The following is a 25,220-nucleotide window of genomic DNA, read 5'->3' on the forward strand; positions in this document are numbered from 1 at the left end:
CTTTATCCAATAAGAAACACCCTGCTGTGTGATCATTCCCCATCATGCTGGGGCTGTAGGTGTAACATGGGAGGTTGGGTGCTGGGCAGGTACAACATGGCTTTGTGTAGGCAGGAGGGGTACATACCTGCTTGTAGTGGGAGCATGAAGAGATAATAACCAATAAGGAATGGTAGGGTAGTTGTGCATCTTTTCACTTTGAAGTTTTGTCTCTGGGCTGCAGGGATTCTTCCTAAAAGCCCTTGTTATAATTCATCACACGTTAAGGCTGATGCCACACGTGGCGTAGGGCTGATTTTTTCCGCTTGCCGAAAATTCAGCCCTACGCCTGCTACTTGTGCCTGCACCCGAATGAATGGAATACGCTCGGGGGCAGGCACATGTAGCCAATGAAAACGTGAGACTTTGCATTCTCTCGCGTTTTCATGCGTATATCGGCTACATGTGCCTGCACCCGAGCGTATTCCATTCATTCGGGTGCAGGCACAAGTAGCAGGTGTAGGGCTGAATTTTCGGCAAGCGTTTTTCCTCTTGCCAAAAAAGTCAGCCCTACGCCACGTGTGGCATCAGCCTAAAGGGATAGTTTACTTTGAAATAACTTTTAGTATGGTGTAGAGAGTGATATTCTGAGACAATTTGCAATTGGCCTTCATTTTTTATTATTTGTGGTTTTTAAATCATTTAGCTTCTCATTTAGCAGCTTTCCAGTTTGCAATTTGAGCAATCTGGTTGCCAGGGCCCAAATTTCCCTAGCAACCATGCATTGATTTGAATGAGAGACGAAAACAAATAGGCAAAGGGCCTGAATAGAAAGATTGATAATAAAAAGTAGCAATAATAATACATTTGTGGATTTACGGAGCATTTGTTTTATAGATGGGGCCAGTGACCTCCATTTGAAAGCTGTAAATATTCAGAAGAAGAAGGCAATTCAAAAACTATAAAAAAGTAAAAATGAAGGCTTATTGAAAGGGGAGCCTCCCAAAAGTGGCTGGATTGCATAGAAGACCAACAGAGCAGGTTCTGAGCAGTGAACTGGATTGTGTAGGCGAGGGATAGGTCAGCAGGCGGATAATGGTTGTAGAACAAGGCAGATTTTACAGTAGCAGTGGATAGACAGAACTGTCAACTGCCAATTGTTTGGCCAAACCAAATCTGAACCCTCTGAACAAGTCATGTGGCTGCCCTAGATATTTTGATGAGGACCTTAGCCAGTTTGGAGAAGAAGAAGAGTTTCTTCAAGGGAAAAACTGTCTACTACAAACAGAAGAGTTATTTTACCTTTACATAGAGGCAACATTGGTCTATAAGCCCATATTGTTCCAAATTAGCACAAACCTGCTGCAGACCATACAGTAAAGTTCTGGATTACTGGGCAGAGTCTGGCTTTAAAGACAGTAATAAAAAGGGAAATGTCCATTTATGGTAGGTCACCAAACAAGGAGGACGAATCAGAAATTAAAGAGTCTTGTGATCAGAAGAAACTAGAGTGGAACAACCCCAAATGACAATGAGCTCTCGAGGAAAAGCTTAAGCACAAAACTATTCTCATGAAGGCTTATGGGAGACCATCAAAGACCCTCCTAAAAGCATGAGCAAAGTGCACAGTTTCTCTTTCTACCAGTGAGGTAAATCCCAAGTCAACCTTGCCAGGAAGTAAAACTATAATATATGGCACTTTGGAAAATTAAACTATAATAACAAAGATTAGAAAACAGGTCTGAGAATGACCATCATAGCACTGGGGCACTGGTATATAAGGTTGGGCAGATGCTGTCACCGCAACAACAGGGGCTTTGCAGCACAGGTGCCAATGGAGGAGTAGGTATGAATAGCATCATAGTGGCTGCATGCATGCATCTAAATGGTGACTAGGAACTGGAACTAGTATGATTTTATCTTGCTTTGAATGCTGGCCAGAGTCAAACCAAAGAAAGGGGGCACCAAGGGCCTCCCACTGCTCCTCATGTTCTCTTCCAACCTTCTCTCCTCCCAAAATTTGCATCACCTCCTGCACAATAAATGCCACCACTCATTCAGCCACTGCCGAATTATAGAAGGGAGGCACGTGCCTCCTCTGGCCTTAATTTCTTCTCCTGACTCTCAAGATGCCTTACCTATGTTTTAGAACATCTGGAGTTAAAGCAGAAGTACCCCCAGTGAACCCCATTTTATTCCCAAGAGTGCTGTAACATCACTGAGGTTCCATAGAGAAAGTGGGAATAACTAAACAGGGTCTTTGATGGTCTAGGCATAGGGCATCTAAACAACAGGGCATATTATATAATGGTGGTTTAATATGTAATAATAGGATAATAACAGGAAAGGGTAGACTGCAAGAAAAATGATCCAAGGGAAGGATTACAGAAAACAGGTTAATGATTAAACAGGCCAAGGTCATACACAGAATAAGTGAACACTGTAGGTGGAACTGTATCAGACACCACATTTGGTTGCTGAACATTAAATAGAACCTGCCATATATACCCTGAAGTACCCATTTTCCTCAATAAGGGGGAGAAGGGTGGAATTTTTGTTTGAGGAGCATACCAACAGAAGACTTTGCACTGAAATACTTGTATTATATATCAATATACTGGGGAGATTAAAAAAGGGCCAACTGATATATATTCATATATAATACACAAGAGCCATGAATATCCTGTAAATGATATCCTTATAAATGGAGCTTAGTGATGGCATCAGTTATAATCAATGCTTAGTTATGTAATTTCTGTCACATAGCTTAATGAAACGTGTATTATAATAAATAAGGTACCCCCTGTTGAAAAATACAAGGATGTTAGAAGTCAACGTGGAGTTCCATGACCTGTATAAAAGTAGGCAGCTCTCAGCCCTGTGCTTTTATATGGTCATGGAACTCCATGAGGTGACGTATGCATTCACTATATACAGCTTTATATTCTCCCCCGTACGTCCTCAGTTTACATGCACATTAGTGATGCAAGCCTGTGCTTCTCAGGGGGGTCAGGGAATGGAACATTCGGAGAAATGAAAGGTTCGCACAGGGCCAGTACAACCCAGACTGTTTACCACTTTCAGTTACTGCTTGGTGTTCAAGAAGGCAGAGTCTCAAGAGTTTTCATAATTTGCCTATAATTAATCTGCTGTGTTTATTGCTGTTTGTGCAGGTTATCAGGCCTTGCAAGGCTTTACTGTGGCCCAGATCACGCTCCCTCAAATGACTCCATGGGCCAGTTTAGTAGTTGTAGCGAGTTGGTGGCCATCAGGATAGGTTTGGTAAGAACGTAGCAGGTACAGAGGAACAGAAAGAACATGCAGAACTGTTACTCTGTACAAGCAAGAGTGGATTTGCTCTATTATGGCCCAAATATATATATAAACATTTGATATAAGCCAACACAGGCCGGGGCAGGATACAGGATCAGTCTAACAACATAGCAAATAATTGATTCTACCTTTAATGTATTTTTTAGCTGTAATATTGGTGTGTAGGCGCCATCTCAGTGCATTGTGCCTGAGTCAGAGCTTTCAGAAGCGCTACACATTAGAACTGCTTTCAGGTAACCTATTGTTTCTGTTTCTCCTACTCCCATGTAACTGGAGGAGTCCCAAGCCGGACTTGGATTTCTTACTATTGAGTGCTATTCTGATACCTACTGGGAGCTGCTATCTTGCTCCCTTCCCATTTTTCTGCTGATCGGCTGCTGGGGAAGGGGGGGGGTGTTTGTCACTGCAACTTGCAGCGCAGCAGTAAAGTGTGACTGAAGTTTATCAAAGCACAGGTCACATGGCTGAGTGCACCTGAGAAATGAAGAATGAGGTTCCAAAATTATATATAAAAATTTTTTTTTTTTTTAAATCTGCTCTTTTGAAAAACGGATTTCAATGCAGGATTCTGCTGGAGATGCTCTAATAACTCATGCGTTTTTTAAAAAAAATATTTTCCCACGACAGTATTTATTTAAATGGAATGGTGCTAAATGAACTAATTTCTAATTATAAGCAAGGATTAGAAGTGTAGGACGCAGAGTTTAAAGATGGCTAACTGGATGGCACAATGCGCAGAGCCTAAGTACTGTGAATAAAAATACTTAGCTTTATTTGCAAAAATGCCATGATATTTCTGGCGGACATTTTAACCACAAAGTTCTATACACTGAGTCACCATCGCAAAGTTAGTGCGGTCTACTGGAGTGGGCTTCCAGACGTTCCAACCTGAGGCAGGGACTGAGCCGATGGCCTATACAGCTTGTATCACCTGTAGTGGCCTCAAAAGTGTCATGGATGCAGAGTACCACTCTCTTATAAGTGTAGGAGGCAAAGAGCGGAGTATTCTAATAGACCTCCACACTTGTCCCTATTGATTTTGCTTGCCAGAACAGCAGAGCTTTAGCTTGATATAATCATTTTATATAATTGTACATATGCAGGTCAAGACATACATAAACTTAACCCATGCTTTGTGAATCCACACAAACCTGCTCCCCCCATTTATGTACCTGTGTCCTACTCACTCTGTTGACATCATCGGCAGGTCAAGGTGATATAAACAAACACCACCCTATCAGCAGTGTGGCTTGAAATTGTGCAGAGAAGGGTAGGGAAGCGGTCAGGTGGTGGCATATTTAGCCTGCCCACAACCCACTTCTAGGGACAAATGGTTCCCTAATCCTGCCCAATTCACACAATAATGAAAGTAAGACCATGGTGCTCATTTATTAACCCAGAGAATAGTGAAGGAAAACAATTCTTTCCCTTTATAAAGCCATACTGGCACATACAACTGGTTGTTTCCCGAAAGAGTGGGAAGCCTGTTTAGCTAATAACTATTGTTCAATATTGGACAGGATTTTTTCCTTGTACTGTAATTTATCGGTCTGCAGGTTGGCCATATCTGCAGTAGGCACAGAGGTCTCCTGTGATCTTGATTATCTGTAATAGACTAAACAGGGGCAGAAGATGCTTATTGAAGGGCAATTAGGATGCATTTTCCTAATGGAAATTGTAAATTGTGAATTTTTGGCAATCTATGTCTGAAATTTGTGTAATGCCAATGTTTCTCCAATATAGGCGCTAGACCAAAATTCTATAAAGGATGTGATATATGGTGCCACCTGCTGGACACAATGGAGCAGACTTCTTATCCCAGTCAACTAGTAAGAACTGTCCCCAAATTTACCTTTGAGCACCAGTTTATTAGAAAAGAATAAGCATTTATTTTACATATTTTAAAAAAAAAAAAAAAGCCCAAGTCCCGATATTGATTCTATGTGGATACAGGAAAAAGACTGAGACATGCAATTATATTCTTGATATTCATTGTCAAAAAGCTGCAAACGCAGAGAACTGGAAAGCATGCAGATACTATTAGTAGCACTATAGCATACCAGTTACTTGCACTGAATAAATGGCATCAGTGCCACTGGCAGCTGTAGAGTGGTTTCCCAGGACTTACCAGCAGAATAAGCAGTCTCAATCTGGCCATACACATGAAGATCTGCTCATTTGGTGAGATCTTGTGCTAAGCGATATCGGGGTGATCTGATTGTTTAGCCCTAGGACCATCCCAATATCACCAAGCACAAGGTGGGCATATTGAGCAAAGATCCAGTCCTTGTTCCAATGGAATTTGTAACCTGTCCAATAGCTATCTGCCTGATTTTGGATATTAGGCAATGGGAGAGGGCCCATATAGAAAAGCTGCCAACTGTTCTGTATCAACTTTTCAGTGTAAGGGACCGAATCGTCAGCTTAAATCTACCTGTGTATGGGCAGCAAATACTTAGGTGGGCACACCATTTGCTAATGATTCCAAGTTAGGTTTGTATGCCACTAGCACTGCTCAATTTCTCACACCTGCTTTATAAAGTGCAAAGTTACTTTATTTATACAGCCTAAAAGCCAGATTGATACAGCCTAAAAGCCTATGCACCCCAACTAATTCAAACTGTAATAAACAGGGGCGGGCCAAGCCGACCGGGCGCCCTAGGCAACCCGGTCGGCCAACTCCGCCCACCTCCCCGCCCCCCAAATGGCGCATGCGCACCAAAGCACAGGAGAAGGTGCAGGGGGTGGGGGTGGGGCGATTACATCGGTCATTGCCTCCGCCACTAATGACAAGCGGCAGAGGCAATGACAAAGTAGCACTAGGGGTAGGCAGGAGAGGCTGCCTGGCACCCCTCAATCGTTGCGCCCTAGGCAGCTGCCTCTTCTGCCTACCCCTAGTTCTGGCCCTGGTAATAAAGGAAATACTGAGTGGCCTTTTCTTGCCTCTCCATGCCCTAGGGCTAGGTCAGTAATAAATGCTCACCTGGTGTCATGCAGGTTATACTAGAATAAAGATCTTAAATCTGCAGTCTATTAAAGCCAGCTTTATTGTTAGAACACCTGAAAGGCCTCGGGTTATTCTACATGTCTGTGCTGAACAGCCGATGCTAGCCATCTGCTTATAAAAGTATTGTGCAGTACAGCTATTCCCACCTCCATCTCCCTAATGGGAATCACTGGTATCTACATTCCACTATCGCACTGTGATATGAAAGCTGAACAGGTGTTTGCTAAATTGTCCAAACTTGTTTTTTACAATATGTTCCCATTAAGAATCCAACTAAGGCAAGGGTTTCCCAACCTGGCCCTTCAGATTGTACAGTTTAGGCAGGTCTCTTCCCGAGTTGGTTCATATGTATAGCATATTTTCAATAACCCTGTATTCCCTCACTTACGAAAAAGGAAACCAACCTCTTCTTGAAGCTATATAATGTATCAGCCAGCACGACTGATTCAGGGAGAGAATGCCACGACTACACAGCTCTCACAGTAAAAAAATCCTTTCTGAATATCTAGATGGAAGATTTTTTATTTTTTTTTTAAACTGGAATGGGTGCCCTCATGTCTGCTGAAAGGACCTACTGGTAAATAAAGCATTAGAGAGATTATTATATGGTCCCCTTATATATTCATACAAGCACCTTTTCTCTAGAGTAACCAACTTGGCCACCCTTTGGCTACAGGATTGGGCACAGTTTCCTGACCACGTACAAACATCTTTATTAAAAACCAACAGACCTTAGTTTAGAAAGCGGTCATTTGTGAGGCACTGTATCAAAATCCAAATAGATCAGAACTACTGCACCCCCTGTACAACTTCTTACTAATCTCATCATAACACACAATCAAATTTAAATCCTAACCCCTTTTTAAATGTAGGAATTGCATCAGCTTTCCTCCAGTCCATAGGTACCATACCAGAGGAAAGAGAGCTTGAGAAAATCAGAAAAAGAAACCTGGCTAAAACCAAACTAAGCTCTCTGTACCTGAGGGTGTATTGTATCTGGCACTGGTGCCCTGCAATTAAGTGCACAGGTGAACAGAGTGAAAGCAGCCATTGTACAGCACTGAGATACGGTCAGGGGCGCTGCTGCCATGAGTTCAGAAACTCACCTCTGCTGGCAGCTCCCTGCAGGTTGCCAGGGGCAGCAAAAAGCAACTCCTGGTAACTTTAGGCGTTGAGTTTTTAAACCGGAAATTTGGCTCTTGCACTGCTGGTAGCGCAATTGTGCTCTGGATGAATTTAGTTTCTGGTTACAAAATAAAAATAGCTATAATTGTACAGATGCGAGTTATCCATACACCATTATATCCTAACACCAGCTGAAATATTCTACCCAAATGCACACATTGATGTAACCATTTAATGCCCAAAACAAACAAAACGTTTGTAAACACTGTAATATCAGCATAACCTCCTAAAAAATAATCTGGTTTCAGACAGAGGTAGAAACAAAACTGTTTAATTTCAACAGCAAGACAGGTGCAAATGTGTTATCACTGTTTTTGAACATTCCAGTAGCTGGAGGGTGCCAGAGAGGTTCAGTGCTAATGTGTAAAGCAAAAGAACCCTGTGTGAGTTTTCCTCTTGGGGCAAAATACTGCTGATTACACTAGGTAACCTGCTCTATACCAGTGGAGCCTGCAGCTGTGTGCTTAGCACAATGGGACATCTGTACAAAAGCCCAGCCTTTCCCCCAGTCTGCCTTATTGCTCATCCAGCTGCGTGACACCTGATATGAAGCAGAGGGGGCAACTGTAACGCAGTTCTTGCCTTCATTCATTTTTTTTTCACCACAGCAAGAGGCAGAGTGGATCCTTTTATTTTCATAGAAAAAATGCCACTCAACAAGAACCCAAAGTAACATGGAGGTAATAAAAATTCCCCGTACTGCAAGACTGTCCGAGACAGCGCAGAGAAAACCAATAAGTTACAAGCAAATGTATCAAACAAAAGTGTCCCACCTGACTGCAGGGTTCATATTCCTGCAATCTGGGGGAGTCTTCAGACTTTTACAAAAAAAAAAGAAAAAAAAAAAAAAAAAGAAAACAGAACTAAAGTGAAAAAAAAATTCTGTTCCTTAAAAAGTAAAAATGATAACCATATTAGAGGAACGTCTGCTGGCTGGGTCTATAGTTTAGAGGATCAGTTCTTGCACTAGATCCACAGGATAGCGCTTTAAAGGTCAGTCCGTGCATTGGCTGCATTGGGAGCGTATTTAGGCATCAGTTCATTAATCTTGCGGATAAAGTCCGATTTCTCAGCACAGCCCTTGCAGGACTCGCCCCAGTCATCCAAAATCTTCTTCAGTTCCTTGACTTTGAGCTTCTTTAGATCCACTGTGCTCAGGTCAATCTGTTTATCTGTAGGAGTGAATAAAAAACCCAGTCAGAAACCAATAAAAGCTCACACAATGCAGCTGTGCCCCTAGCGCCCTGTCAGTATCAGCCCTATGCACTTACCATACTTCAGCTCACAGATCTGCCCATCTTTCTTCTTTAGCTTCTCGCAGATCTTCTCAGGAGGGATGTGGTTACTTAATGGTCTGGACACCTCGTTTGTGATTTTGGTGGCAGCGTCGCTGGTGGCTCCAATGTAGTAACACTGTAACAAAAAAAAGGAGTTTTTTGGAGCGTTAAAACAGGAAACTGACCAAATCAAAGGACTGTATTTGCTCTTTTTCTGTTTAAAAGGCACTACATGCTAGAAGGGCCGGTTCCTTTTTTGCACTAGAGCCCGTAGTCCAGTAGTTACACCACTGGTCTCTATGGTGGTCTGAAGCAGAAGAGGGAAGCCTACCTGGATAATGTTATTCATGAAACACTACAGGAGAGTTACGGTCATTGCATATATCTTTAGTCGTGTTATAAGGGGCCTAAACATACCTTGGCCTGCAGAAGAGTTGGAGTACCTACCTCTATCATAAAGAATAAGTAAACCGTAAAAACTCTAGTGCCCAGAACAACATAGCTTATCCCCTGCATTCAGTTTTATTTTGTTTCTCCAGCACAAGCAACTCATTTCAGCTACTTCCCAGTCTAGCATGAAGCTCTGCCCCCCATTCTATTCTGAAGGCGCTTACCTGATTGGACCATCTTCACAGGCAAAGAAAATGGAAGAGTTCAGAAAAGAAAAAGGGGAGGAGCTTCATGCTAGAATAGAATGTAGCTGAAAGATCTGCGGTTGTGTTGCTTGTAAATTTATAAAGGACATGAGATTGAATGCAGGGAAAGAAAAGTTTTAAAATATAAGGCTTACTTATCCTTTAAGGGTCCCCAGTGCAGATTTTCAGCATATAATGAAACAAGCACAAGTCAGCAGGTTTATCTGAAACAGTCGCTCATGATGCAGTAGTACCATCTTGCCAGTCACATGAACCAGCCTAGGTTTGAATCACTGAAGCCAAGTACTTACCAGCCTGTTCTCTTTTCCTCTGGCATCATTGCAGGTCTTTAGCAGTTCCTTTTCAACAACGTCTGGCTTAAACTCTACTTTCCGTTCTTTAAGGGACTGGTACAACCGGGTCATGAAAGAAATGCACACTGTAAAGTAAGAAAACCCATAGAGGTAAGTAGGTAGGAGTGATGCATTGGGGAATGCAGTAGTTGCAGACAGGAATCCTAGACCATTTGGTGATACTTTTCCTTGCATAGTCTCAAGGCAGTGAGAAGGTGGAATAATGTGAATTTTACTGAGCATTTGTGTATAAAGCACTCTGCTCTCACAGAGTCAGAAGGACTAAACTCATGCTTGTTTGTTTATATTAGAAAGCTTACAGTATAATAATGGTAGCCCTGTCAGTCTTTTATACCGCTTCACTGATACTCCAGCAATACTCTGCACTGTACCCCAGCTCCCTAACCCTCCAATCATTCCTTCTCCTGCAAGATCTGCCCATTCTCTAGCTCTTTCCCCTACTCTCGCCCTGTCTCAAGCTCTCTAACCGTACCTCTATACTGTACCGGGTATCTGATGTATCACTTGCCTCTCCCAGTCTGTTCCTCCACCCTGCCAACTAATGTATTTGTAGGCTGTGTAGTTCCCTTCTACATATTTCATAACAGTTCTTGTCCAATCAACAAACCAGGTTGGGACAAACTGCCCAAAATACAATTTAAAAAATGTCACAAACCAAATCGCATTGGCATATGTATGGCCAGCTTTAGGTCAGGATTTATATCCCTCTTCCCAAGCACCCCTAGTGCAGTAACCCAAGCACCCCACAGCTCCCCTCATATTAAACTTATTAACAAACTGACCATTTCACCCATATGAGCTGCAGCTATTCATTACTGGCCATTGTACTGAAATTATGATATTGTTATATTGTCCCCAGTTAAAGGGAGATCAGCTCAGCTCACATCACAGGCTTTACACTTCCTCACTTTCCATTTGCCCCTTGATACACCCTACCCAAGAGTCTCTGTGGAACATTCTACCCTACCCAAGAGTCTCTGTGGAACATTCTACCCTACCCAAGAGTCTCTGTGGAACATTCTACCCTACCCAAGAGTCTCTGTGGAACATTCTACCCTACCCAAGAGTCTCTGTGGAACATTCTACCCTACCCAAGAGTCTCTGTGGAACATTCTACCCTACCCAAGAGTCTCTGTGGAACATTCTACCCAAGAGTCTCTGTGGAACATTCTACCCAAGAGTCTCTGTGGAACATTCTACCCAAGAGTCTCTGTGGAACATTCTACCCAAGAGTCTCTGTGGAACATTCTACCCAAGAGTCTCTGTGGAACATTCTACCCTACCCAAGAGTCTCTGTGGAACATTCTACCCCCCAGTAATTGCCCCCCGCACAGGGACCCCATCCCCTCAGGACCCTGCGTTCCAGCCTATAGTACCCGACATATTTTCCCACTGATTTTGAACTCTACCCGCCCCCTTCTTTCTCACCCTCGCAATCTCCGGCTTTCAGAGCTGCAGCATCGCTTGGCAGAAGAGCCAGCATCCCAGTCACAGTAATAAGGGCGAGAGGAACCATCTTCCTTCCCAACACTCGAGCAACGGATCCGCCGGGAAATAGGCACGTGGCACAAAGCCCCCGGTCTGTTCGCCCAACCAGCCGGCAACTGCGCCTCCGCTTCTCCTAGCAACCTCCTTCCACTCCCGGTTTGCTTCCTATTGGTTATCGCAAAAAGACTTCCTACACGCATCGAACTCTGATTGGCTCTTGTGTACTGCCCGTTACACGTCCGCTTGTATGATTGGCTAGTGATGATGCCCAGTAGGCTAGTTGTCGCATGCTGATTGGATCCGGCTGAATGACGTAAAGGGGCTAAGAATGCGGAAGCCGGCCGGGTTGTGTTACAAAGGAAGACGACATATTTGATCATGGCATCCGTGTTTGGTATTACGCCTTTGCCAGTGGTTTGTATTCAAAAGTACTTTCAACTGAACAGTTCTGGGAGAAAAGAAATCCAGCGCCAAACATGATACAGACTGAAAAAATCTGAAATGGTTTTTAGGACAATTTTGTAGCACAGCTGGCATGATATATAAACAGTGTGTAAAATAAATATAGTTCTACTGGTTTGGCTGTGTTATTAAGATGTATACTGCCAAGGCCGTAAGTACAGCGGAAGTAGCCTGGCTACACTTTGTGTATAACCTGGGGGCGGGCGGATGTTACGTCATTCCCGTTAGTCCCTACCCCAGCTGAGATTGTAGTCTAGGGTGAAGACACACAGAGCTACTAGTAGCAGCTACAAAAACAGACAGTGCTGATCATTTACTGATAATTGTCTCTATGTGTGCTTTAGCAGAGGCAATTCTCGGTATTGTCTATGGCAGGGGATTTTTTTGGCTTTTAGTTGCCATGACAAAGTAGCTGCTACTAAGTAGCTCTGTGTGTATTCGGTCTAAGACAGGGGTGGGCAGACTTTTTTTGTCTGTGATCGATCGGACCGATGCGGAAGTGTGGCGTTGTACGTACAGATTCACACAGCACTTCCGCATCCCAGGCTTCATCGCGGTCCACCAGAAATCCAGGGGACGTATTGGCCACCCCTGGGCTAAGGTTCCTGTCACATTAACACACACACGTATTGGCCACCCCTGGGCTAAGGTTCCTGTCACATTAACACACACACGTATTGGCCACCCCTGGGCTAAGGTTCCTGTCACATTAACACACACACGTATTGGCCACCCCTGGGCTAAGGTTTCTGTCACATTAACACACACACGTATTGGCCACCCCTGGGCTAAGGTTCCTGTCACATTAACACACACACGTATTGGCCACCCCTGGGCTAAGGTTCCTGTCACATTAACACACACGTATTGGCCACCCCTGGGCTAAGGTTCCTGTCACATTAACACACACACGTATTGGCCACCCCTGGGCTAAGGTTCCTGTCACATTAACACACACACGTATTGGCCACCCCTGGGCTAAGGTTTCTGTCACATTAACACACACACGTATTGGCCACCCCTGGGCTAAGGTTCCTGTCACATTAACACACACACGTATTGGCCACCCCTGGGCTAAGGTTCCTGTCACATTAACACACACACGTATTGGCCACCCCTGGGCTAAGGTTTCTGTCACATTAACACACACACGTATTGGCCACCCCTGGGCTAAGGTTCCTGTCACATTAAAACACACACGTATTGGCCACCCCTGGGCTAAGGTTCCTGTCACATTAACACACACACGTATTGGCCACCCCTGGGCTAAGGTTCCTGTCACATTAAAACACACACGTATTGGCCACCCCTGGGCTAAGGTTTCTGTCACATTAACACACACACGTATTGGCCACCCCTGGGCTAAGGTTTCTGTCACATTAACACACACACGTATTGGCCACCCCTGGGCTAAGGTTCCTGTCACATTAAAACACACACGTATTGGCCACCCCTGGGCTAAGGTTCCTGTCACATTAACACACACACGTATTGGCCACCCCTGGGCTAAGGTTCCTGTCACATTAACACACACACGTATTGGCCACCCCTGGGCTAAGGTTCCTGTCACATTAAAACACACACGTATTGGCCACCCCTGGGCTAAGGTTCCTGTCACATTAACACACACACGTATTGGCCACCCCTGGGCTAAGGTTCCTGTCACATTAACACACACACGTATTGGCCACCCCTGGGCTAAGGTTCCTGTCACATTAACACACACACGTATTGGCCACCCCTGGGCTAAGGTTCCTGTCACATTAACACACACACGTATTGGCCACCCCTGGGCTAAGGTTCCTGTCACATTAACACACACACGTATTGGCCACCCCTGGACTAAGGTTCCTGTCACATTAACACACACACGTATTGGCCACCCCTGGGCTAAGGTTCCTGTCACATTAACACACACACGTATTGGCCACCCCTGGACTAAGGTTTCTGTCACATTAACACACACACGTATTGGCCACCCCTGGGCTAAGGTTCCTGTCACATTAACACACACACGTATTGGCCACCCCTGGGCTAAGGTTCCTGTCACATTAACACACACGTATTGGCCACCCCTGGGCTAAGGTTCCTGTCACATTAACACACACAAGGGGCAGTTATATCCATTACAGCAGGAACTGAACCTAGTGGTGCAGCAGTGCAATGTTCCCCATTAGCCATTCAGACTGGAGCAAAATATTATGGTGCCTATTGATAAAGATGCCCACTTGGGAATTTTATATTTCTGGGGCTTCCTGACTGTGCCCTTTTATGCCCGACCACACCTTGGTTACTCATGGCCATGTTGCCAACTGTGCTCCCAGTGCTTCCACTTTTTGAGGTTTGGTTGCATACATTTAGGGGTGTATTAAAGGAGAAGGAAAGGTAAAAACAAAGTAAGCTTTATCAGAAAGGTAAATACAGCCATAAGCACTAAGTCCTCTATCAAAAGAAACACAGGATTTCTTGTCTATTTGTTTTCTTCTGCCAGAGACACGCAGCTCTCTCCCCTCTCCTGCTCCCCACTCCCTCAAGTATGCTAAGAACTCACTCCCCCCCTTAGGAATGTGGATCTGAGCCAATCAGCAGGAAGCTGACTCATAGTCTTACTAACTGAGCATGTACACCGGTCTTGGTGCAGGAGTGAAGCATTATGGGAACTTTCTTTACACAGCTCAGCATTTTTTTTCCTATGAGGCTTCTGATCGACTGAATGGGAAAAATATGGGGAGACTTATGGGCACTATTGAGAGAACTGACGGTATGCCTGCAGCTTGAGATTAACTCTTTATTAGCCTTTCCTTCTCCTTTAACTCTGGAGACAAACATCACCGGTGATGTTGCCCATAGCAACCAATTGGATCTTTTTTCTTTTTTAGTAACTATACAGATATGTTGCTATGGACAACATCACCGGTGATGTTTGTCTTCGATGGTAATAAATATGCCCCTGAATGTCTTTTCAGTGAAATGAATTAACAGGGACCCCCAATCCCTCCGCATAAGGAACCTCTGCTTATCTGTGCCCTGGTAATCTAATTATCTCCCCCACAAGGACCTGTTTGCCCTGTTTAGCTAAAAAAAAAAAATAATTTTTTTGTGAACAAAATAATAGGTCAATGGGCTATGCTGTCCCCTTTAACAATACCTTGGGTGCAAATTACAGGGAGAGATGGACTGTATTGTTACTGCAGGTGACTTCTATATCAGGTGAATCCTGTTAAATCTATGTAAGCTGGTGCTGGGTCAAATCTAAGGCACCCTAGGCACCCCTTCCCCATTAACCCCCCACCCACCAAAGTGACAAGCAGGGGTTAAAATGACAAGTAGAAGCGGTGATGCAGAGCTTATCACATTGCTGCTGTAAGGGTAGATGGGTAGATAAGGTAAGTGCTTAGCGCTCCCACCATTGCACTCTAGTCACGTGCATTTTCTGCCTACCCCTAGTTTCAGCCCTTCCGTGAGTTGCCACGTCTGTGCCGGCAGCTTATTGGCCTGGTTATGGGGCCTTCCAGGTGGTCCCTCTGACAGACACCTGCCCAAAAATCAGACGTGTGTCGATTAAGCAGGTTTAAAAATCCTGTCAGGGTGCGCAACACATCAGTTTATTGATGCATTCCTTGCCTGATGGGATTTTTTAACCTGCCGAACCGACTCCTGTCTGATTTGATTTTCGCACATATAGCGATTAAGAAGACCACCTGGAGGGCCCCAATTGAGTGGATCTTTACATGTATGGCCTGCTTAGGTCTTTGAGAAGAGTTTCAGGGAAATGTATAAGAAATGTATGTACCTAAATATGTCCCTATTTTATTAACTGACCAACTGCACAGCAAAAAAAACCCAAAAACATCTCTTTCTCTGAAATATCAATTTTCTGTTTTTGCCCTTTAGGGCTGTGACAGACAGGCAGATTATTCTCCCCAGAATGCCTTCCCATTGGCTAGAATGTAAATCGCCAGTGGGATGTCGGTTTTGTGGGATGTCGGTTTTGTGGGATGATCACACCGGTAATACAGAAATGCATCAGAACTAAATGTATGTCCAATACATGTGCACAGAGCCCCATTGGGTATCTTGCTTCATGTTAGTAACTATGGAATCTGATGGACCTGATGAGCAATTTCTGGTACCATCCCAGGGCAGCACTCATGGCCATCTCATTTGTATCTGATTTGTAAACACTCTGACTTACAATTGCCTTTCTTTTGAAACTTTTAGGCTTATTTAGGTTCCAAAACTGCAGTTGTGGTTGCACAAAAATGGTCACAGTTGTGCAAATTGATGTAATTTCTTAATGGTACATGTGCCCAAAGCCACTTCCACACAGTTGCATCTACTGACACTTGGGAACCTTTAGGGAACCTGTTTTCCTTATGAAGGTATCTCTCACCAACCATACAGTCATAGGACTGACCAGCAGGTGGTGCTGCTGTTACAAAAGCCATTATATTTAAAGTTAATACACAGCGTAATCGATTTTTTACAATTTTGAAAAGTGATGAGATAGATTCAACATTTAGTATTGCAGTTTAATATCCTGTTTAACTCTATAAGTTTTATTAGTTTCTAAACTGGGAGACTCCATATGATCAAAATTTAGTTTTAAAACTGGATTTATCTGAAGGACACAAATACTGTTTTTATGACATTCATGATTTTATTCAACTGGGAATCATATGTGAAGATATGCTGCAACATGGGGCATCGGCCTCCTACCTTTCCTGCATCTGGAGCCATTGTGTCGGCCCGGGTACAGGCACACACAGCAGATGTTTGGAAATCTCTCCCTACTATACCAGCTATCCCACAGCCACAGTCCCTTCCCAGAGGCTATTATCCCCCCACTGCTACTATAGGCACCATCTCTCCCTACTATACCTGCTATCCCACAGCCACAGTCCCTTCCCAGAGGCTATTATCCCCCCACTGCTACTATAGGCACCATCTCTCCCTACTATACCTGCTATCCCACAGCCCCAGTCCCTTCCCAGAGGCTATTATCCCCCCACTGCTACTATAGGCACCATCTCTCCCTACTATACCTACTATCCCACAGCCACAGTCCCTTCCCAGAGGCTATTATCCCCCCACTGCTACTATAGGCACCATCTCTCCCTACTATACCTGCTATCCCACAGCCACAGTCCCTTCCCAGAGGCTATTATCCCACTGCTACTATAGGCACCATCTCTCCCTACTATACCTGCTATCCCACAGCCCCAGTCCCTTCCCAGAGGCTATTATCCCCCCACTGCTACTATAGGCACCATCTCTCCCTACTATACCTGCTATCCCACAGCCACAATCCCTTCCCAGAGGCTATTATCCCACTGCTACTATAGGCACCATCTCTCCCTACTATCCCACAGCCACAGTCCCTTCCCAGAGGCTATTATCCCACTGCTACTATAGGCACCATCTTTCCCTACTATACCTGCTATCCCACAGCCACAGTCCCTTCCCAGAGGCTATTATCCCACTGCTACTATAGGCACCATCTCTCCCTACTATACCTGCTATCCCACAGCCACAGTCCCTTCCCAGAGGCTATTATCCCCCCACTGCTACTATAGGCACCATCTCTCCCTACTATACCTGCTATCCCACAGCCCCAGTCCCTTCCCAGAGGCTATTATCCACCCACTGCTACTATAGGCACCATCTCTCCCTACTATACCTGCTATCCCACAGCCCCAGTCCCTTCCCAGAGGCTATTATCCCCCCACTGCTACTATAGGCACCATCTCTCCCTACTATACCTGCTATCCCACAGCCACAGTCCCTTCCCAGAGGCTGTTATCCCCCCACTGCTACTATAGGCACCATCTCTCCCTACTATACCTGCTATCCCACAGCCACAGTCCCTTCCCAGAGGCTATTATCCCCCCACTGCTACTATAGGCACCATCTCTCCCTACTATACCTGCTATCCCACAGCCACAGTCCCTTCCCAGAGGCTATTATCCCCCCACTGCTACTATAGGCACCATCTCTCCCTACTATACCTGCTATCCCACAGCCACAGTCCCTTCCCAGAGGCTATTATCCCCCCACTGCTACTATAGGCACCATCTCTCCCTACTATACCTGCTATCCCACAGCCACAGTCCCTTCCCAGAGGCTATTATCCCCCCACTGCTACTATAGGCACCATCTCTCCCTACTATACCTGCTATCCCACAGCCACAGTCCCTTCCCAGAGGCTATTATCCCCCACTGCTACTATAGGCACCATCTCTCCCTACTATACCTGCTATCCCACAGCCACAGTCCCTTCCCAGAGGCTATTATCCCCCACTGCTACTATAGGCACCATCTCTCCCTACTATACCTGCTATCCCACAGCCACAGTCCCTTCCCAGAGGCTATTATCCCCCCACTGCTACTATAGGCGCCATCTCTCCCTACTATACCTGCTATCCCACAGCCACAGTCCCTTTCCAGAGGCTATTATCCCACTGCTACTATAGGCACCATCTCTCCCTACTATACCTGCTATCCCACAGCCACAGTCCCTTCCCAGAGGCTATTATCCCACTGCTACTATAGGCACCATCTCTCCCTACTATACCTGCTATCCCACAGCCACAGTCCCTTCCCAGAGGCTATTATCCCCCCACTGCTACTATAGGCGCCATCTCTCCCTACTATACCTGCTATCCCACAGCCACAGTCCCTTTCCAGAGGCTATTATCCCACTGCTACTAGAGGCACCATCTCTCCCTACTATACCTGCTATCCCACAGCCACAGTCCCTTCCCAGAGGCTATTATCCCCCCACTGCTACTATAGGCACCATCTCTCCCTACTATACCTGCTATCCCACAGCCACAGTCCCTTCCCAGAGGCTATTATCCCCCCACTGCTACTATAGGCACCATCTCTCCCTACTATACCTGCTATCCCACAGCCACAGTCCCTTCCCAGAGACTATTATCCCACTGCTACTATAGGCACCATCTCTCCCTACTATACCTGCTATCCCACAGCCCCAGTCCCTTCCCAGAGACTATTATCCCACTGCTACTATAGGCACCATCTCTCCCTACTATACCTGCAATCCCACAGCCAGTCCCTTCCCAGGGTTTACACATATTCATTACAAAGTCGGACTGGGGGTGCAGGGCCCACTGGGGCTGCCACCGCAGGGGTCCTGCACCCCCCTAAGGGACCCCTACCATGGTCCCCACCCCCTACCCCGCCAATCGATTCTGGGCCGACCACAATTCATTATATAAATTTAGAATGAATAAAATTATAGTAGATGATTTCCTCCAGTGCAGTAAACTTTATTTTCATATAACAACCATCTGAAGGAAAAAAAAAACAACAACAGAAACAGTGAATCGTATTTACACATAAACCGGACGGCACGGAGTGTGCGAGGAACATGCGGACACTGTATATACAAACACACACCCTGCGGGAAGCTGATCTCAGGGACACAACACTGCACTGCTGGAGGGCTTATAATATGAACACACATAACAAGAGGTTGCTCATTCCCGTCTGATGGTGACGGTGGCTGATGGAGCTTAACATTTCTTTAGACCCTCACAGACAGCAAGGGGTAAAACCCCGGGTAACAGGGTGGACAGGCGTTAATTTGTTGAGTCCAAGAGCGAGGAGACAGGCTGGAAACAGCAAGTATAACCAGTGTCCTGAATTCAGGGGCAGGAGGAGGAGCTGTTTCTTCCATGTGGGATAAAATAAGTTAATTACAGCCATTCTATTACTGCTATTCCCTTCACACCCTTTGGCACATAGAGCAATTTGATCACCACTGCCTTCTCATGTTTCTGCCAAAAACACCCTTGCCTATTTGCAGACCTTCCCATTTGTTGTAATAAGGAACAAAGTGCAGATGCTGAAGTTGCCAAGGGGCTCATTTGGTATGAGGCGGCCATTTCTCAGGCTGCACTCTACCCAAAGTGTCAAAAAGCAGCCCCTGGTAACCTTAAGGGCAACGTTTCGAGGGAATGGAGGGCCTCTGGTGTCCAAAAAGGCACAAGGGAGATGCCAAGCTGGAAACACCATTACCAAATGATCCACAACTTGGCAGCGCCAGCATCACCCATAGGCAGCACATTTTGTATTCTGTGGAATGGGAAGTTTTGGGTGGGAAAGGATATTTTTGCTGCCATGATTCTCAGTGAGGGGCCGTGATGGTCAACGTGTACTGTATGCCATAAGCTTCTCTTCTAACTCTCACCTATTTCTCATACAGACATCAGCACTACACACTGCTCTCTATCTCTATCATACCCATACTGTACTAGACACCCCAACATACACGTAACCCTTGCCTCTTCATAACACACAGTGCGTTCCCTTTCCCAACACACAAACTCATTCCAACTCAAACATACAGAAACCTGTACCCCTTATTTCCTCCTAATGTACCGATCTTGGAATCATGTACCCCCTTCCCTTTCCCCAACATACAGATCCTGGAAACACATGCCCCATCCTAAACTCATATTCATTCACTTTACATACAAATCTCAAATACACACACTTACTGCCACTTTGCAACATAGAGATCTCAGAAATGCTTAGTCCTCACACAGCCATCTCACACAAACATACTCCTCCTGCCCCACTGCTCCATACAAGCTGCCCTGCTACTGTTTGCTCATGTTGTGCTCCCAGCCCACCCTTGCTGGTTGTTCCTTTTCCCCTGTGCAGTTTCTTCGATGTCTTCGTGTCCGTTCCTGATCAGCTCCTCCCTCCTCCTGCTCCCCACTGGGTGACCGAGGCGGAGTGACCCCACTGGGGGCTGAATGACTTCTGCATCCCTGGAACTTGGGGGGCTCCAAGCCATTGGGGTCTGACAGGCTGTACCGCACTGGAGGATAATGTTGGAAGCCCCCAGTATGATTTTCTTCCGTCCTGGGGTCTGTAGCTGAAGCTGGGTCTGGGCACCCAGAAAGATTTCCTTCACTTAGGGAAGAGACTCCGCTGCTTGCACTGCCTGAGAGTGGAGAATTGCTGCCATCGAGGCACGACTGGGGGCTGGTAGGGGAGGCAGGGATCGTATGAAGAGGACTCTGTAAACAGATAAACTGAATCAACAGCTGGAACAGATACAACCACCTAGTCTCTTATCTGCATCATATTTATCATTTGCTTGCATGTGCCACACTGAATATTGTTTTCAACCCTCTTGTTGGGCAAAACCTTCACCTTTAGTAAATATGATCGTACCCTGGAACATTGCAACTGCTAACCTGGACTCTTGGTTCAATTGGCAACTAATTATCCTGGCTATGGAACCAAGACCATTCCAGTTGCCTTTTCTGTGGACTGCATTGCCCCATGTGTGTGGTTTACTGACAGCTGCACTGTGTGGGCTCCATGATCCAATAGTAAGCCAGATGCCCTATCTTCAGATCAGTTTGCCCTATATGGGTAGCTGAATCAGGCAAAATGTGCTTGTTTCACAGTCTGGCTAAACTAGAGGATTATTGTGTACATGGTTGGGTCAGGAAGAAATCTGTGACTGCTACTGCTGCCATGTTTCACTTATTGATAATAAGATGATATTACATACAGAAACCTCTTGTCCCTAAGGAGTCAGAAGGAAGACTGAGCATAATGTAAGCAGCAATTTGCTTAATAAGTACAATTTCTTCTTACTAGGTATATTTCCCATGGTTATCCCACTGATCAGTACAGGGGTATACAATGTGTAGATGGTCCTCAAAGAGGCAGCAGTTACTCTTCATCATATCTGCTCTATGCTATCATTCTTTAGGGTGCAGCATTTTACTGAACAGCCAGTAACACATGGTACAGTACCTTACGGAGGGACCTCGTGGGCAGAGGGGCACCTTCCCCCATGGCAGGATGGAAAGCATCAAAGTGCAGAGAGTAATGACCTTCAGAGGGAAAGAAAGGTATTAAAAAGTGTTTAATTTACAACTATTGTGTTCTGATGTAGAATAACAGGGACCCCCAGAGATCTCCTTTGGCACTGTTAGGAATGAGTTTGTCTCTTTTGCATGAAGCTAACTTGACACTCAAACTGTTGATCCTGGCACCCAAGCCCCTCACTATGTACAGTATATACTATTTCTTCCCACACATACCAGTACCCACCTTGTGTTAGGCCCCTTGTAGTTCCAGTGGGGGTGAGGACGCTCCCAATGTGAGATGCCATGAAAGGAAGAGATTCTCTTGTCCCACTGTCCAGACTCCAACTGCTGGGGGCTGTGAGCACTGAGAAAGCAACACAGTGTAAGAAATACTGATTGAGAGAGACTGCAACAATTGTAACAGTTTTTACACAGCAAATATAATGAATGTGAAACCACAGCTCCACCTGCTGTTCATCAGGAGATATTTTCAGTTGTAAACGGGATATTTAATTTGCTATAAACAGAAGATTTTCTGACACAAGCCCATTAACTGTATTGTAATTTGTGGTGGTTTAAAAAGCTGTGTGCCAATTATTTGCTGGCCTGCTGGGCAAAAACAGCCTGTAGTGGGCGAGCACACAGCTAATATGCAGGAGCTGGGTGACCCCAAGGGGCTACAGGGGTTCCTTGAGTGGAACAACTTGCAAACCTTATTCTAGACAACAAGATGAAAGTCATGTCAGTGACGCCTGCTCCGTATACAGGTAAATTACAGAGCCCAGTGCAAGCACTAAGTTAGTGAGTTACTTACTATTCCTACACTGATGGGCACAGGTTTAGTATCTCAGCCACAGTACATAAATGGGGGCATAGTACATAAATGGGGGCATAGTACATAAATGGGGGCACAGTACATAAATGGGGTGCTTCACTTTCAGACTGTCTGTCCAAACAGAGCAACAGAATGATGGAGATACTGTTTATGGGCATTGATATAGTTTGGCTTCTGGGCTAATCAGTCGCATACTTGAAGGGATAGTTCACCTTTAAATTAACTTTTAGTATAATGCAGAAAGTGCTATTCTGAGATAATTTGCAGTTGGTCTTCATGTTTTATTATTTGCAGTTTTTAAATGATTAAACTTTTTGTTCAGCAGCTCTCCAGTTTGAAGTTTAAGCAGCTTTCTGGTTGCTAAGGTCCAACTTTAACTAGCAACCAGGCAGTGATTTGAAAGAGAGACAGGAATATGAATAGAGCAGGGCCTAAACAGAAAGATAAGTAATAAAAAAATAACAATGATAATAAAGTTGTAGCCTCACAGAGCAATATTTTTTGGCTCCTGGGGTCAGTGACCCCCATTTGAAAGATTGAATGAGTCAGAAGAGACCAATTGAAAAGTTGGTTAGAATAGGCTATTCTATAACATACTAAAAGTTAACTTGAAGGTGAACCACCCCTATTAACAATATTCACTTAAGGCACTTAAGGTTTAAAAACATGCTGACTCTGGTTGTCTTCTAAACTTTCATTGCGAACCCATAATATGTCTTATATTGTCACCTTTTTCAGCTACAGACAGGTTGGGGTCACTGCACGGCTTACAGGGGCCCAGGACCTGCTGGAACAGTGCACGAGGGTACATGCAGCGCTGTGAGACCCCCCACAAAAGGGTTAGAAAACAGGGAAGAGAGAGGAAGATTCAAACATTAGTTCAGAGTGAATTTACAAACAAACCTGCTCAAGTTTAGCACCCCATGTGGTTGTTAGTGGAAGTGTCTGAAGCTGCTCATAGTTGCCATCTGTTGCTATTCTGAGTGCTCGTATTCTATCAACCCAAAGGGTGGTGGCTATAATACATCTATAAATATGTATACATCTTCACATACACTGCTTCCAGTAATGTACTGGGTGTGGGAGCTTTACACAGTATTCATAGTTTTACCATTAAAAGCAATTACCCCCCTGCCTCATTATGTCTTTCTTTTATCTAAAAAATACCCAGAAAAATAACAAAAAATAAATAAATAACTGCATGTGTGACCCTTTAGGAGACAAGGTGTAGCACTGATGTATCCTGTCAGGTCAAGGTAGTTTTAGTACTGATACCATCTCGTCCCAGCATCCGTTATTCCCATCTTTAGGAAGGACTGAGTTCCGTTACAATGAACATAAATGGGATGCAAGACTGAGCACAGCACAAACACTGTTAGTACATAATATGAGCAACACAGTATGGCAGCACACCATACAGAACATCCCAGTTTCTAGATAACACAAGAATAGAAAAGCTTACATGGAACACCATTCAGATGATTTGAGTTCTGGGATAAGAACTTCTTTTTGATTGGCTGAATGCATGAGATGCATTCTGGGTATATCCCCGTGTGCGTTTTACTGCACAGTCCTCCTTGTCTGAACCTCTTTCTAGTAGTGGCTATACAGGGGCACTGCGACCAGTGAGAACCTCGCCTCAGGAGGCAGAGCCCTGCAAGTTAACAAGGATGGTAAAAAGCTGAAATTCCTATTTTTTTCTAGTGCAGAGCACAGTTGTACCTTCTGCAAAGTGATGTGGCCCCCCCTCCTAGCTCCAAAAAGTAAGCACCGGGGGGAGAGGGGGGGTGACATCCAAAAGGCGCCTTCAGGGCAACCAAGAGCCCAGGAACGCCCCTGTGTCCATAAAATAGGGTGCGTGGCTAATTGGCATTAAACAAGTATTATTATGCACAAATCCAGACTTAGTATTTAAAGGAGAACTAGCTCAACAAAGGATTAGGCTACAAATGCTGCACCTATTTGGGGTTCTGTAACAGCCCAAGGCAACCACAGCCCTTTAGTAGGGAAGATCTGTGCCCCCAAAGATGCCCCAGTAGCCCCCCATATTCTTTTCTGCTGATTCCCTGCACATACTCTGTGCTGCTGGCACTTACCTGAGCTTAGGGGCAATATAAAGTATAAATACAATATACAAGTGCCAATACTAGGCTGGGCAGCAGTCCAGAGCACACTGACCATGTGCAATGTCACTGACACTGAAAAGATCATCCAATATGGGTAGCTGCTGTGGACAACGTTGAATGGCTGGATCATTACCATTACAGGGCTGCTGGTACAGTACATTCAGTACAGAAATGCAGCATTTTTAGTCATATTCTTTTTAGACTGGTTCTTTTTTAATGTGTCTCCATCATAGTGTCAGAGACTCAGTGTAGCACATTCAATGTTAAGTAAGCATTGAATGTTACTGTGTACCTGGCCATTGTCTGTGCTGGTCTGGTACATGGCACTGCTGGGTCGGTCCCTTGGTGCTGGGAGCAGCATCACCAGATCTCGTGAGTGGCGGTATTTATCTGGGAGAGAGGGTGATCCTGCGGGGAGAATAAAAAGGGAGGTCACCTACGGACCTTACTTACCTCTAGTGACGTCCTGTGAAATTGCCTGAGACCTGGGTAATCATAGCCTAACATTAAAGCCTCTAGTGTCTAACCCAGGGCTCTCCAATGGGAGGCCCATAGGCCAGATTTGACTCCATACGATTTTTAAGGACCTCAGTCTGCTTAAAGACTTCACTGTATCATCAGTTTAAATAAATATGGCCCTCCAACATGCTCTAGGAGAA

The 25,220-nt window shown here is 45.0% G+C and overlaps 2 protein-coding genes across 5 annotated transcripts in view; both read right to left on the reverse strand.

Moving 5' to 3' along the window:
- Positions 1 to 8,095: 8,095 nt before the first annotated feature.
- On the reverse strand, positions 8,096 to 11,328 carry manf (mesencephalic astrocyte-derived neurotrophic factor). The gene is made up of 4 exons (NM_001016425.2): positions 11,219 to 11,328; positions 9,728 to 9,855; positions 8,776 to 8,917; positions 8,096 to 8,676 (listed from the first exon to the last, which is right to left on the reverse strand). Exons 1-4 carry the CDS (start codon positions 11,304 to 11,306, stop codon positions 8,492 to 8,494), a joined length of 543 nt encoding a protein of 180 aa, NP_001016425.1. The 5' UTR covers positions 11,307 to 11,328; the 3' UTR covers positions 8,096 to 8,491.
- A 7,680-nt stretch (positions 11,329 to 19,008) lies between these two features.
- dock3 (dedicator of cytokinesis 3) overlaps positions 19,009 to 25,220 on the reverse strand; it is a 158,700-nt gene continuing 152,488 nt past the window's right edge. For 3 of the 4 annotated variants that reach the window (XM_031901130.1, XM_031901129.1, XM_031901132.1), the window contains 5 exons: positions 24,854 to 24,969; positions 23,165 to 23,252; positions 21,845 to 21,964; positions 21,545 to 21,624; positions 19,009 to 20,793 (listed from right to left, as the gene is read on the reverse strand). In XM_031901130.1, coding sequence (XP_031756990.1) covers positions 20,368 to 20,793; positions 21,545 to 21,624; positions 21,845 to 21,964; positions 23,165 to 23,252; positions 24,854 to 24,969 — 830 coding nt within the window. In that variant the 3' untranslated portion in view covers positions 19,009 to 20,367. The remainder of the gene's footprint in view (positions 20,794 to 21,544; positions 21,625 to 21,844; positions 21,965 to 23,164; positions 23,253 to 24,853; positions 24,970 to 25,220) is intronic. The other variant, XM_031901131.1, reaches the window with a different exon arrangement.

Source organism: Xenopus tropicalis, chromosome 4 (assembly GCF_000004195.4).
Source record: "Xenopus tropicalis strain Nigerian chromosome 4, UCB_Xtro_10.0, whole genome shotgun sequence".
In the NCBI taxonomy this organism is placed as follows: Eukaryota; Metazoa; Chordata; class Amphibia; order Anura; family Pipidae; genus Xenopus; species Xenopus tropicalis.

Excerpts from the sequence above, each read along its gene's own strand:
- manf (NM_001016425.2), bottom strand. The coding sequence starts at position 11,306 with ATGGTTCCTCTCGCCCTTATTACTGTGACTGGGATGCTGGCTCTTCTG. Across the intron at positions 9,856-11,218 it reads GAAAGCCGGAGATTGCGAGG|TGTGCATTTCTTTCATGACC; the intron begins GTGAGAAAGAAG and ends CTTACTTTACAG. Across the intron at positions 8,677-8,775 it reads GATCTGTGAGCTGAAGTATG|ATAAACAGATTGACCTGAGC; the intron begins GTAAGTGCATAG and ends TCACTCCTACAG.